Raw genomic sequence first — 15,306 nt, forward strand, 5'->3', positions numbered from 1 at the left:
ATATTCTTTATTTTTATGAATAAATTTCTAAATATTAATCAATATAAAAAGAAATACTTGTTAGATTCAATATATGTGTATTCAACAGCATAAAAATCAATATTGCGTTAAAGAGGCTGTAAAGAATCAAAATAATTAAGGATGCACACATCCCTTATCATGTGATCCTTATATGAGGTAATCACAAAGATAAGAAGCACTCTCTGTTAGAACATTAAATGACTGAAAAAGATGAAACACCGGGACATACAGAATAGACTGGAGCTTGGAGAATGTTGCCTAGAGAATGGACAGAGTTAGTATGTGGTTGCTAGGCAATGAGTTTCCAGGCTCCAGCAACTTATGATTGCAGCAGTGTGCCGCTACTATAAACGACACTTTTCCCACAAAGCAAAGCACTGTGCCTGAACAACTTTAGAATCCTTTTGTAACACCCTTTCTTGTACAATATCGGCCTGAGCTTAGACTGATGACATACAAAGTTCTACATAAATGTAATTTCACCTGCCCCTCTAATATTTTAATGTCACTTTTAAAATATAAAACATGCAAGATGTAAGACATAAAGAACAGAAAAGATGAAATACTATTATTTGCGACAACACGGATGGATCTCGAGATCATCATGCTAAGCGAAGTCAGTCAAAAAAGTTGACAACTATATGATTTCACTTATATGTGGGATAAGAAACTGAAAGCAACAAATGAACCAGATGAAAACTCATGGACACACAACAGTTTAGCGGTTACCAGAGGGAAAGGGCAGGGGAGGCAGATGAGAGTAAAGGGGGTCAGATATATGCTGACAGATGGAATTTAACTTTGGGTGGTGAACACAGTGCAATATACGTATGATGTATACTGAACTGTACACTTAACACCTATGTAATTTTATTAAACAATGTCACCCCAATAAATTTAATTTAAAAAAGAATAGATTTAGTACAATGTCAAGAAAGAAAATCCAAAATAATGATTATTTGAAACATTCAAAAAGGCAATATAAGCTGTAATAGGTTTAGTGTAAAATCTCAAGATATTTTAGTAAGAATGGGAGCCTAACATAGACTGTACTAAAATCAGGTCATTGTGTAACTCGGTAGGGAGTGAGGTATATGTGTGAATCTGTCACAGTTGCATATTAGACATGGCACTAATAGTAGCCAAACTCATCTTCACAACTGCATATGGAATTTGTCATTCCTAGAGATATATATCACAGACAAACTCAGACAAACATGATTAAAAGAGTTTATAAGGAGAAATGAATAAACATCACATATTTGGGTTTTATTTTAATTATAATTCCATACTTACATAATTTTTAATAAAGATTTTTTAAATAACAGTTTTAGGTTCACAGCAAAATTAAGAGGAAGGTGCAGAGATTTCCCATGCACTCCCTACCCCCAGAGATGCATAGACTCCTCCATTATCGAATCCCTCACCAGAGCGGTATATCTGTTACAACTGATGGACCTGCGTTTACATATTATCATCATCTAAATTCATAGTTTACATCAGGGTTCACTCTTGATGTTGTACATTCTATGGGTCTGAACTTATGTGTAATGCCACGTAATCACCATTATTACAGTATCACAGAGTGGTTTCCCTGCTCTAAAATCCTGTGCTCTGCCTGTTAATCCCTCCCACCCCCACTACCCCTGACAACCACTGATCTCTTTACTGTCTCTATAGTTTTGCCTTTTCCAGGTTGTCGTATAGTTAAAATCACTCAGTATATATAGCCTTTTCAGGTTGGCTTCTTCCATTTATGCACTTAAAGTTTTTCATGTTTTTTTCATGGCTCAATAGCTCATTTCTTTTTAGCACAGAATAATATTCCAATGTCTAGATGTACCAGAGTTTATTAATCCTTCACCGATTGAAGAACATATTGGTTGTTTCCAAGTTGTGACAATTATGAATAAAGCTGCTATAAGCATCTCTGTGCAGGTTGTTGTATGGACATAGTTTTCAACTTGCATAGTTTTTTTCTTTATCAGTTTATCCATCTATCTCTTCCACTACTTTTTAAATCCTCTAGAGTAAAGATTGTAGGCCCTTTATCATTTTATTCCCCAGTCCTAACAAGGAGGGTCTGGGCACATGGTAGGTTCTCAATAAATACTGGGTGAACACAACAGAGACAACACTACTCAAGGTAAGTATGTCGCTGGGAAGCAGTAATTCAAGAGTTCAGACTCCAAATATCTGGGGACTGGGGAGTGACAACATGTAGAGTAGATAGATATTTAATAAAGGTAAGCACAAGATGGACTGCACAGGGAACAAAAACATGCTACAATGGCGCAGGACAAAAAAAGTTATTAGAAAAATCTTAGCAAAAATAAAAATAAAAATACTGAAGAAGGGCCATGTGGCTATGTTATGGGAACAATACAATCCTGGTGTTTTAAAATGAATTTAGAATATTCTGTTTCAGTGGCTCTGAAAATTATTCATACTTGGAAAAACTGCTGACCTTTGGTATGACAGAGGTCTCTGAATTCAATAACCTTTACGAATTTATTGGGGTGACATTGGTTAATAAAATTATACAGGTTTCAAGCATATAATTCAATAATACATCATCGGTAGCTTGCATTGTATGTTTACCACCCAAAGTCGGATCTCCTTCTGTCAGCATATATTTGACCCCCTTTACCCTCACCTACGCCACTCCCCGCCCGTAAGCACTAAACTGTTGTGTCTATGAGTTTTTATCAATAGCCTCTTTTAATCATTTCTATATGTTCTGAAGACCCAGCACAATGCCTGGCACATCATAGTAGGTGCTTCATAAATACTTGTTGAACTGCTATAGATAAAGCTGTCATTTTAAATGAGTACAACAAAGTATACCAGTATCAAAGCCCATGACTATGATAAAGCTGTACAATCAGAACCAAGTAAAGATCTCTCTGATACCCCTGTTAAAAACACCAGATCTTTCATCTATTAAACAGAAAACAAAATATTAATATTTAATATTAGTGAGGTTGTGGGGAAAAAATAAGATTCATCTGCTATATTAGCAAGACTATAACTAGAAAAATATTGTTGAAAAAAAATTCCTCAACAAATTACTTAAAAGGACAATTGGAGATAAAATTGAAAACTAGCATACGAAGATGTTTGCTAAGGGCTTTTAAGAGTAATTAAAAGTTAAGAGTATATGTCTACTACAGTAAAAATTAATATACATCCATATGATGACATATGACTGTTCAGTTTAAAATTATTAGTGATTAAAAAACAAAATTCACATTTAAGATTTTAAAAATAACAAGGCTTGGAAATATTCTGACAACTTAGGAGTACAAAAGTGAAAAAGAAAAAGTCTCATAAAAAATATACAATGCAATTCTCTTTACATCCATACTTAAGACCTGTACATTTATGCGTACATATATGTACATACTGCATATGTGTGTATGTTATGTGTAGAGAGACAGATAGATGGATACTTAGCTAGTTAAGTTATTTTGTCTGACACTCAGTGGACTCCTTCAATGTGAAGTTTTATAGCACAGGAATTCTTTTTTCTATTATTTCTAGCAATCTATTTCACTTTTGTTTCCTACTAAACAGAAACTGGCTCCCCGACGTGTCTTCCGTATTTTCTAACAATTCTCTTATAATTTCCATCCATATTTGTGTTTTATGTTGCAAGTGATTTCCTTTTGGAAAGATTTTCATTATAAATTTAATTACTTTACTAGCTATAGAATATTCAGATTATCTGTTTTGTCTTAGGTGAGTTTTGGCAATTTGTGGTTTTCAAGGATTTGTTCTATTCATCTAAACTGTCATTTATGTGTATAAAGTTGTTTATAGTAGTCCCTTATTATCAAATTGATGTCTGTGGTATCTACAACGATATCTCTTTATTCCTAATATATTGGTAATTACAGTAAGACTTCGAATAATGTTTTGTTCAACATCGTTTCATTATAACATTGCTGAGATGCCATAGGAATTTAATTCTTTATATCAATTACTCTAAGGTAAAATTGGTTCCATCATAAATATATCTTTCCTCTTACAGCTGCAGAACCTATCAACGTCATTAAGTGAGGACGTACTATACTACTTTCTCTGTCAGTCTTGCCAGAGGTTTATCAATTTTATTAGTATTTTCAAAAAATGGCTTTTCGTTCAATTGATTTTTCTCTATTGATTTTCTAATTAAGTTCTGCTTTTTTTCATTATGCTTGCTCATCTTTTTCTTTTAGATTCTTGAAACAAAACCTGAAATTTTTATTTCACATCCTGATGTTTTCCTATTATACACACTTAATGCTATAAATGTCCCTCTCAACACAGCTTTAGCTACATCCCACAAATTTTAATGTTATATTTTCATTTACATTCATTTCAAAATATTTTTATTTCTCTTGAGACTTACTCTTTGATCCATGGATTATTCAGTGTGCTGTTTAATTTCTAAGTGCTTCAATATTTTCCTGTTGTCTGTGTTACTGATTTCTAGTTTGTTTCCCTTATGATCAGAATGTCCTCTGACATAAATTATTACAAATTTGTTAAGAGTTTTTTTTACAACCTAAGATATTGTCCATCTTGGGGAATGTTCCGTGTATGCTTGAAAACAATCTGTATTCTGATATTATTAGGTGGAGTGCTCTAAATATTTCAGTTAAATCCTGGTGATTGATGGGGTTGTTCAGTTCTCTATCCTTGATGACTTTTGGCTAGCGGTTATATCAATTACTGAGAGAATGGGTTATAAACCCGAAGTGTAATAGTTGATTTCTCTCATTCTTCCATTCAGTCCTTTCAGGTTTTACTTCATTTATTTTGCAGCTCTGTTTTTGGTGCATACATAAGACTGCTATGTCTTCTTGGTGAACTGACCTTTTTATCACTTTGTAATGTTCCTTTGTCCCTGGTAGTTTTCTTATTCTGACATAATTTTTTTTCTTATAGTAGTATAACATGCTTAATTTTATTTATATTTATTTAAATAATTCATAATTAATAATATTTTTAATATAGCCATTCCAGCTTTCTTTTGATCAGTGTTTGCATGGTATATATTTTTCTATCTTTTAACATCCTTGTGTGATTACATATGAAGTGAGTTTATTACAGACAGCATATAGTTAAGTCTTTTTTATCAATTCTGTGCATGTTAGGATTTAAGTCTAAAAAAGTCTAAAAAAAACCCAGTTGCCTTTTTTATAGTTCTATAGGCTACCTGAACACTTTTAGTATTCCATTTTGATTTATTTAGAGTTATTATTATATTGCTTTGTGTAATATTTTTAATGATTGCTCTATAGATTACAATATACACATATACTTACAGTCTACTAGTATCAACATTTTACCACTTGGAAGTGAAACGCAGATATTTAATCACAATCTATGGCCCTTTCCTTATTTCAGTTTTCAAAATATAACCTCTATATACATTGAGAACCGTATCAATATTATAATTTTTGCTTTGTATCATTCAACACAATTTTAAAAACTAAAAAGAATTTATTTATCCCTTCCACTGCTTTCTTCATTCCTAATTTTCTAAGTGACCCATCAAATTGTGTCTGACGAACTTCCTTTATAGTCACTATTTAAGAACCAATCTACTGGCAACAATATTCCTTAGCTTTCTTTTGTCTGAAAATGTGTTTATTTTTCCTTCATTCCTGAAGTATATTTTTCCTGGATACACAAATCTGAAGTAACATAAATCTTTTTATCTTTCGGTAGTTGAAAAATGTTGGGCCACTTCCTTCTGTCTTCCATAGTCTCTGATAAGAAATCTGCTGTCATTCAAACTGCCATTTCCCTAATAGTACTCAGTTTCCCTTTCAAGATTTTCTTTGGCTTTAATTTTCAGTTTAACGATGTTTCTGAGTATGGATTCTTTAGGTTTATCCTGCTTGGAGTTCACTCACCTTCTTGAATCTGTAGGATTATGTCTTTTGCCAAATTTGAGGAGATTTAAGCCATTATTTTTTCAAAAAATTTGTACCTACATATTCTGTCTTTTTAATACAATGATGCCTCGAATGTTAGATCTTTTGTGACTGTCCCACAGGTCTCTGAGGCTATGTTCACTTTTTCAACTTACTTTCTTTCTATTATTCAGATTGGATAATTTTTATTGATCCATCTTCAAGTTTACTAGTTCTTTCCTCTGTCCTTTCCATTCTGATATTAAGCCTATACAGTAAATTTTAAATTTTGGTTACTGCATTTTTCAATTCTAAAATTTTCATTCGATTCTTTGTATTCTCTACTTCTTCGCTGCAGTTTTGTTTCCATTTGTTTCAAGAGTATTTGAAATAGCTCACTGGAGCAATTTTGCAAAAACCACTTTAAAATCTTTGCTGATGATTCCAACATCTACGTCGTTTCAAAGTTAGCATCTATTGACTATCTTTTCTCATTAGAGTTGAGATTGTCCTGATTTTTCATATGACAAGTAATTCTGGGCTGAATGCTGGACATTTTAAATATTACACTATGACACTCTGATTCCTATTTAAAGATTCTATTTTAGCAGGTGGTCAACCTGTTTAGATTCAGAATGCGATCCCAGGCTCACTTTTGCGGGCTGTGATTAAAATGTCAATCTAGTTTATAAAGTCTCTCCAGTGCTCTTCTGGTTTTCCCCATTTGTCTGTTACTAGATGACAGAACTCCACTCCACCTTATCTTCAGCATGTACTTGGGTGGGGAGAAGCCCTGCCTCATTGCAGCAGGGCAAGGATGGAAACAGAGTTCTGTCCATAGGATGTACTAGAGAGGGGCCCTGCCTCATTAATGATGGGAGGCACAGGGAGGGAAAGTCAGATCCTGTCCACAGGCTCAGATGGGGAGGATGTCATCTTATTACTTCAGGGGGAGTGGAAATCAAGAGTTCTAACCACAGGCTCCTTTGCTGTAAGGAAAGGACACTTCTTCCTTAGTGCAGAGGAGGAAGTCAAAAGTTTTGCCCACAGAAATCTGCAAGCTAAGGGCACCACTTTGTTAATGCTGGATAGTCGTGAAAGCCAGCATCCCACCCACAGGCTCTGCTGGAGAGAGGTGCCGCCACGTAATTGCTGGTGGAGCAGAAGTCAGAGTCCTCCCTACAGGCTCTGCTGAGGAGGGGTATTGCTTCATTACTGGAGGGGAGGGGAAGATGTCAGAGTTCAACCCACAGGCTCCATTGGAGAGGCAAATCTTGTGACGGCAGGTCTGCGGGGAAGGGTGTGTGTGTAAGACAGAGCTCTGGCTGTGGATTCTGCTCTGTAGTGCCTGTTGGGGTGGAAAGGGAGCATGCGGCTTTTATTGTGACATTCTCCTAGAAAGCAGGCAGGATAGGTTAAAAGGGCCATCCTTTGGTTAAAGAGAATAGGCTTTTCTTGGTGCTATGTTTTGTCTGCACTCGTTAGCATTTCCAGGTTGTAAGCTTCTCTAGAACCTAGGCCAGGATATATGGGAAGCAAGAAAAAAACAACAGTCAGGGAATTCACTCAATCCTTGAATCCCAAGGTCCCTAGCCGGTTCACCTTCTTTTCCCTAATTTTCATAGTTTTCTGGTAGGTGATTTATAGGTTTTGTCTAGGGGTTTTGTTGTGATTAGTAGGGAGAAAACCGAATGTTTACTCCATCTTGCTTGGAACCCAAACCCTGTCACTTGTTTTTAGTCTAGATTTTGTGTGTCCTATTACTCTCTACCCTCTAAATTTCCAAATGATATAAAATGGGTTTTTATTAATCTTTTTATTAACCGTTGGCCTAGGAGAAAGTGTCATGTATGACATATCCTTGAAGCTCAGGAGCTATAAGAAACTGTTGGTACAACTTCTTGGCTTTTACCTACCATTAGGTTCACAATGTAACTCTCAAATTTGTCCATTCATTCAGTAAACACCTGTTTCATGAAAGCTTCTGGGGGTACAGCGATGAGTAAGACAGCTAAAATCTCTGGTGTTATGGACCTTACATTTTACTGAGATAAGTGGAGGCACTGCAGGCATATGAATAAGGTATTCTCTTCAGGCTGGACAAAACTCAGTCTACTATGTTTCAGTTAATATTAGGAACATACCTTTTAAAAACTGCAAATATTCAGAAATGTAAAAATTTGCAATTGGCATAGGTAATTTTTTCACTTGGTACAATGAAATTTTAATGATCTAATAAACTAGTTATCAACTACTTACCACATAGAGTTGTTTCCACAGACTGGCCCATTCTTGTAGAGTTGCTGTAACCTCCGTCACAATAGAATCTTCTAGTGGAACCACAGTTTCATACTGCCTAGAACCACAACAAACAACCACATTATCTCTGATAAAGTACCAGAATACTATCTACTGCCCTTTCCAACATGTATAATTCAAATTTCAAATCTATGCAAATATAAAGAGAGGTATAGCTAATTGATTAAAGACCCTTTACAGTAATAAAATGCAATAGTGTAACAGTACTGAATTAATAGAAAAACATTTGGGTTTTGCTATATATATATATATCTCCTCAATTTCACTTTTAGAAATATACACTGGCTTTAAGACAGATATTTTTAAAACACTGTTTTAAGCCTTTTTTCTTTAAGGAAAGGTGAAAGCACTGTTCAAGACTTGCTTAATTTTTTAAATTATCTGTGTCCTTTAACATATACCAGTAATACAAATTAGCTCTTGGCATAAAAGATCTAATGGGAATAGGTTGAGGGGGAACCCACACACTGGATTTTGAATAGTTTCATAAGCTCTCTTTTACATTGGTGTTGAATTTTCTTAAAAACTAGTGTTAGTCAAGGAATTCTGGGTCTGCTAGAGGATTTCTGATCCTGGAAACAGAAATGTACTGAGTTTCTCTCATCTTACCTCGTAAGTAGCACTATGTTACCAGTCTCTGTGCTAATTGCCAAGGATTGATCAGTGAACAAAACTGGACAGGGTCCCTATTTCCAGAGAGCTCTTGTTCTGGATAGGGAATCGGACAGATAAATAATCACAACATATATGAACAGTCATGAATCTAAGAAGGAAATTAAAATGCACAATCAGAGATTTTAGGTGGAAACATGATTTAAGAAGAGAGGATCAGCAAACTCTTCTCTGAAGAAGTGGTGAGGCACAAAAGATGCAGAAGGGTCGAGACAGGAAAAGTATAAAGGGAGAGAGGGCATCAGGTGTAGTGTCACCAGCAGAGGAAATAGGAGACGAGAAGTCGTTGAGGAGAAAAAGAATTTAACATACTGAAGAAGTTAATGAAGGCCAGTATGGCTGAGGCAAGCTCTCACAGGGCCTTTTCAAATGATACTGGAGATTCTAGATCTCGACATAAGTAAAATCAATGAGAAGTTATTGAAAGGTGGGGCATGAGTTGATAATGTTTTTACAATGTCTATGCAAGTTTTGAAGGACAATGAAATATTTTCTGGGACTAAATATTTTATATACTGATTGATATGACTGGAACCCATATTCTGATTTGTTAGCCAAAGAGAACATGATCCACTCAGAAATAGCAAAGGAAAGTGTATTTCACAATATTATCATTAAGTATCATTTCTTTACACCAGAAGATAGTTGACAAACTACCACTGTGTTGAAAGATAACTCAATGCATTAATATCGAGCATCAATGAATATATGTTCGTTGATTATGTTTTATGGCTTTACTGTTTTGTGTGATTTATTCCAGCAGATAAAAAGAATCACCTTGGAATGATGCCAGAGAATTATCTATACTCATCAAATTGATAAGACAATTAAAATAAAAGCTTTCATCAAGAGCTTGCTAAGGAGTAGAATGTGACACACTTTTTCCTTGTGTCACTAGCTTCCAAGGTACTGATTCTCAGATTCGACTTTAATTTCAAGTACTATTATAATAGTTTTCAAATAAATGATTTAATTTACTTTAACTTTTTGAAGTAAGTCATATTGAACTTTCTAACAGATGAAGAAGAGTAAGCCAACGATAAATGCCAGCTCTGAGAAGGAAGAAGTCTTATTATTGACCCATTATACAAAACTGAACTGAATGAGAAGACACCCTTTATTTCTTCAAGCTACTGGATGACTGGGTATAAATGGAATTTCTGTGGTTATTTCTATATACTATGTCTTAAGAGTGCTTAAGAGATAATTAGGAGATTTACAGAAATAATCAGGGAGATCACCATCTTAATAACAAAATGTAACATAAAGCACAAATAGGTGCCGTGTGACATCAACTGTAAGTTCTAGTGTTGTTCTGAAGGAGAAAGTTCACTGTAAACTGTTGATCAGATAAAGCTTCATGAAGAAAGTGAAGTTCCTAAAGGAAAGTTGGGTATGAAAGGCAAGGAGCGGAGAGAGAGCCCTGTGGGCTCTAATATGCTATGAAAAGAAATGAAGAGAAAATAATGAGCAAGGCATATGAAAGAGGATTCATGCTGGGGACACGGGGGGACTGTGTCTGAAAAGGCAGAACAGTGTTGTCAGTGAGAGCGTAAGAGATTTAAACTTGATTCTATGGAAAAAGACACAGGGGAGTGCTGTGTTTCAGTAGGATTGATACAGAAATGATATGTAGGATAAACCGGAATAAAATTTCTGGAAAGTTTCATCTATTAGGTCTTCAGCTACTTTACTCATTAAGATCGATGAGAAATTTACAGTGTTTCTATTTTAAAATTCTAAGACTTCAGACTTACCTCAATTAATACTAACACAAGTCTAAACTAATACTGACTTATTTTTCTTAGGTTGTAACACAAAAGCAATATCCTGATAATTCTATAAATTCATATATAGTGTTATTTCCAAATGCGCCGATCTATAGGTAAGAAGAATCAAGTCAGAACACTAGGAAAAAGCATTAAATAAAGTAAAATAGTAAGCAGATTTCCAAAGGAATTCTAGGTTCATACAGAGTAAAGAGTTCATAAGAAATGAAATTTGGTAGTGAAAAGAGAGGACCCTTTAATTCAGTGGATATTACACTGAAACGTAGCTGAGAGCATGAACTATAGAATAAACTAACATAGCCTCTCAGTTCCTATTTTCCCTACTTCCTAGTCATGCTACTTTGGTAAAGGTACTTGAAACTCTCAAAGCCTTGCCTACCTCATATGAAATAAGCAGATAATCTCATCTGTCAATCTGGGATTCCAACGTGCGATGTGATGAGTGTAAAGTATCAAATACAATGCCTAGTGTATACAATATTTAATAAATGGTAGCTATTGTTGACTCTTAATATTTTAATTTTCATTACTTATGAATTACCAAAGTGCATGTAGAATAAAATGATATCAAAATGAGTCAGATTTTATATTGTACGTTAAAATATATTTTACAAAGACTTCTTGTGAAAATAGTGCTATAAGTTCATGCTTTGGCCTATTTCCTCACCTCCCAATCTAGAGCAGGGAAAATACAAAACAGAAAACCAATAACATTTCTGAACTCCAAAAGAAAATAAACATATCAATAGAATGGCAATCGGTCAGGAAAAAAAGAGCCATGAACCAGGGTGAAACCACAGGCCTTCTAGAAGGCTCTGGAGTCACAAGCTAGCGGTGACAACTAGGGCCTTAGATGCAGAGGGAGAACTGGAACAAAAAGTGCTCCAAATGAGAAGCGGCCCAAGGCAAGGGTCACACTTGAAGCTCCCGAAAAGAAAGCCAACGTGAAGCACAGCAAAAACTGCTACTGAACCTCACCTGAAACTATGGCTTTTAGCAAGCTCTACAGCTAAACACTTGGGCCTACAGCAGTGCCCTCCTCCCCTCAGCCAGAGGTCAGGCTCTGCCACAGGCCCAATCTCACTGTGGGGAAGGAGATCTAAAATGCTGTTGTAGGACTTGGTTCTATACTGGGGCACTGGGAGCACGCAGAGGTAACCGCATAAGCACCAGACAGATGTACTCGGAGGGAGAGAAGGAGGAGAAAACAATCTCCCACTTCTAAACCAAAATTCTAAAACACATGAACAATCTAATGTTCAAAGGCTTAAAAATAATATAAAAAAATCCTTTTCAGGATAAAAGTCTAATAAACATTTTTAAATATTTATGATGCTTAGAGAAATGAACTTATTTTTAAAAAAGGAAAAGTATGAAACAAACAATAAAACTACAGCCAATTGATATGCAAAAGAACCAACTAGGAATTTTGCAAATTAAAAAAATGCTCAACAAAATGTCCATCAACTGCTGAAAGGAATAATAAAACATGTTATATTCACACAATAAAATATTAGTCAACTTTTAAAAGGAATGAAATTTGGATACATCCTACAACATGAGTGAGCTCTGAAAACACTATGCTAACAAGTGAAATACAGACACAAAATGACAGATATTGCACGATTCCATTTATATGAGGCACCCACGATAAAAGAATGCACAGAGACAGAAAGTAGAATAGGGGCCACCAGGGGCTGGGGAGGCGGGAACTGGGGAGTTACTGTTTAAGGGGTACAGCGTTTCTGTCTGGGATGACGAAAGGTTCTGGAGTTGAATCCTGGTGAAGGCTGCGCAACACTGTGAATGTACTTAATGACACTGAATTGTACACTTAAAAATGGTTAACATCCTAAATTTTACGTAGGCCTATTTTACTACAATTTTTTAAATGACAAATGAGAAGACCAAGGCCAGTTTCCTTACCCATCTTGCAGTTTTATACACATTACTATAATGGCAATAAGGTATTCAACAGTCTACTAAAGGTCATGTTGCCCGAAATAAAGCAGGCAGAAAAAGAAAGTCCAAATCCCATCATGATGAATTAAGTTCAGAGTAATGAACTTGCCTAACAGGCTAATCCACTTAGAACATGGTACCATATCAGTGTCAAGGTTACCCACAGCTAGTGACCAGTTCTGATTCAACAGTCATGGTACCAGACCAGCCTTGATGAGTGAAAGTTGAGCTCATGAATAACTGCTGTTCCTTTCACCACATTCGTTGTGGGATGGCTGGAAAAGGAAAGAGACTTAATTCACGGTACACTGAGGGCAGTGATGGGTTGGTGTAGGACAGCAGTCACCAACCTGTCTGGCACCAGGGACTGGTGCTCCTATGAGCATCTAATGCCTGATGAGCTGGGGTGGAGCTGAGGCAGTGATGCTCACGCTGGGGAGCGGCTGCAAATACAGATGAAGCTTCACTCTCCCGCTGCTCACCTGCTGCTGTGCGGCCCGGTCCTAACAGGCCACAGGACCAATACTGGTCCGCGGCCTGGGGGTTGGGGATCCCTGGTGTAGGGAACAAGGAAAACCAGCTTCCTTTGCAAGATAACTCATTTAGGTGAGCTAATCTAAAAGTCATCAAGCAAGGAGAGGACCCCCTCATCGGCAGAGAAGGAAGCAAGGCAAAGACCCCTCATCAGTAGAGCAGGAGGGCTTTTTTTCTGCTGCAAAGGGAAGTTTTGTAGAAGTGGAACACTGGGTCTTCTAAGTTATCCAATGTCTCCCTTCTGTCTCTACTATTCCTTCCAAGTCAGTAGTAGCCTGCCTTTTATTTTAATATTTATGAAAAGGCTGTGAATTCAACTGACCTTGTAATTCAGCAATCATCAGGATCAAAACTAGTTTGGTTATTAGCTATATGAGTACTGAAGCTGAAAGAGAAGATTGCTCTGAACTCTTACACAGAGCATCAGTAAAGCAGGCATTTAGCTTTCATAGATATTAGATATTAAATGACGATATATTCCGGTTAGATATTATGGAGTATATCAGATTGTCTCATCGATCCATTCTACATCTGCTAGATCTACTGAACTCCTGGTTTAGAACAGAGTTAAAGAAAGAATCAATAGGTCAGTACCCAAAAGGTCTCTTGCTTTTGATCATGCAGGCCAAGTTACTTTTTTTTGCCTTTGATGTCATTCTTTGTCTATTTAGCAAACTTCTCTCAAATTCAACCTCAGACTTTCCCACAGGATAGGGCTAAGGAGACAATGTGAGACTCTGCTTATAGTTATATGGATTTCTACTTCATGTGTTCGAGGAACCTGGTCATTACCATAACCACAGATGGCTGGGGATCTGGGGGCTTGAACTAGATAGATGAGAGAGGCGATAGGAAGAGAATCAATAATGGCATCTACTAAAGAAATACTGGAAGAGTTACTGAGAGTCAGCTGTCAAAGAACAGTATGACGGACATGAACACTCAAGGACTGTGGGGTGGAGCTGTGCTTTGTACAGCATTAGACAGCTCAGAGGACCTTATATCCTAAATTGTTGCAACATGACATGGAATGACAAGCAGAACCTTTCTGTGATTACGCTCTCCTGCCTATGCTACTGTAATGCTCCAACCACTCTCCCCACTTCTATTCATGCCCTCCTACAGTTTTTCAACACAGCCGCCGGAGTGGTTTTTAAAAACTATAAATTAGATCAAGTTATTCCTGTGCTTTAAACCTTCCAATGGCTCCCCTTTCACTCAAAGCAAAAACCAAAGTTCTTACAAAGGCTTACAAGGTTTTATGACCTGGCTTCCTGTCACCCCTCTAACCTCTCCTTCTACCCTCCTAATTTCTCAGTCTACTTCAATTACACTGGCTTCTTTGCTTTTATCCAAACATAGCAAGTATGCTCCTGTCATAAGGTTTTCTGTTTCCTATGCTTAGAATACTGTGCCTGGCTGACTCTGTCACTTCCTTCAGTCTTTTCTCAAATCTTCTCAGCGAGACACATCCTGACTACCATATTTAACTCTTCCTCCTTCCCTCGCCCACTCAAAACTGGATGCTCCTACTGGACTGCTGCCTCTGGAAACTGACTAGCTGCTTGCCCAGTTGGTTTCTTTGTAGTCTCTGCTTCTTTGGATAACTGGCTTCCTTTTCTAAGTCTGGGCTGAAGGGAGATCAGGTCATGAGCCAGTATCACAGTTATGGGCAAACTGAGAAATCAAGTGTCCATCATTTTTTACTTGCAAAGTTGAAGGCAGCTCTGTCTCTACATTTGGGGGCTTACAAGGCAGCTCTGTCTCAACACAAAAGGGGGCTTACAGGACAGCTAAGGAAAAGGAAGTCACAATTTTCTGTGACACTGCCATCCTCTTCTGGGATTCCTGCTAGCAGGATAGAGTTCTTTTATCTTTCCCCCTTGTCTCTTAAGTACTCTTTCATGCTCTGAGTCTTTTTTTTCTCTGACCTACATTCTAGAGTAATTTCTTCAGTACTATCTTGCAACTAATTTTCTCATGAATTCTGTCTGGCATGTATTCTTTCTGTTGAGTGTTTTTATTCCCATTGCTAATATTTTTAGAATAGAGAACCGATGCCCACAGAATTCACTGATATTTACTAATTCACCACCCACAGC

The 15,306-nt window shown here is 36.6% G+C and overlaps 1 protein-coding gene across 1 annotated transcript in view; it reads right to left on the reverse strand.

Annotated features, from left to right (window-relative positions):
- The window catches only part of DOCK3 (dedicator of cytokinesis 3), a 285,004-nt gene that overhangs the window by 225,428 nt on the left and 44,270 nt on the right, over positions 1-15,306 (reverse strand). Inside the window, exon 4 of the mRNA XM_011364750.2 lies at positions 8,187-8,283. Within this exon, the coding sequence (XP_011363052.1) occupies positions 8,187-8,283 (97 nt within the window). The remainder of the gene's footprint in view (positions 1-8,186; positions 8,284-15,306) is intronic.

Source organism: Pteropus vampyrus, unplaced genomic scaffold, assembly GCF_000151845.1.
Source record: "Pteropus vampyrus isolate Shadow unplaced genomic scaffold, Pvam_2.0 Scaffold100, whole genome shotgun sequence".
Classification (NCBI taxonomy): domain Eukaryota; kingdom Metazoa; phylum Chordata; class Mammalia; order Chiroptera; family Pteropodidae; genus Pteropus; species Pteropus vampyrus.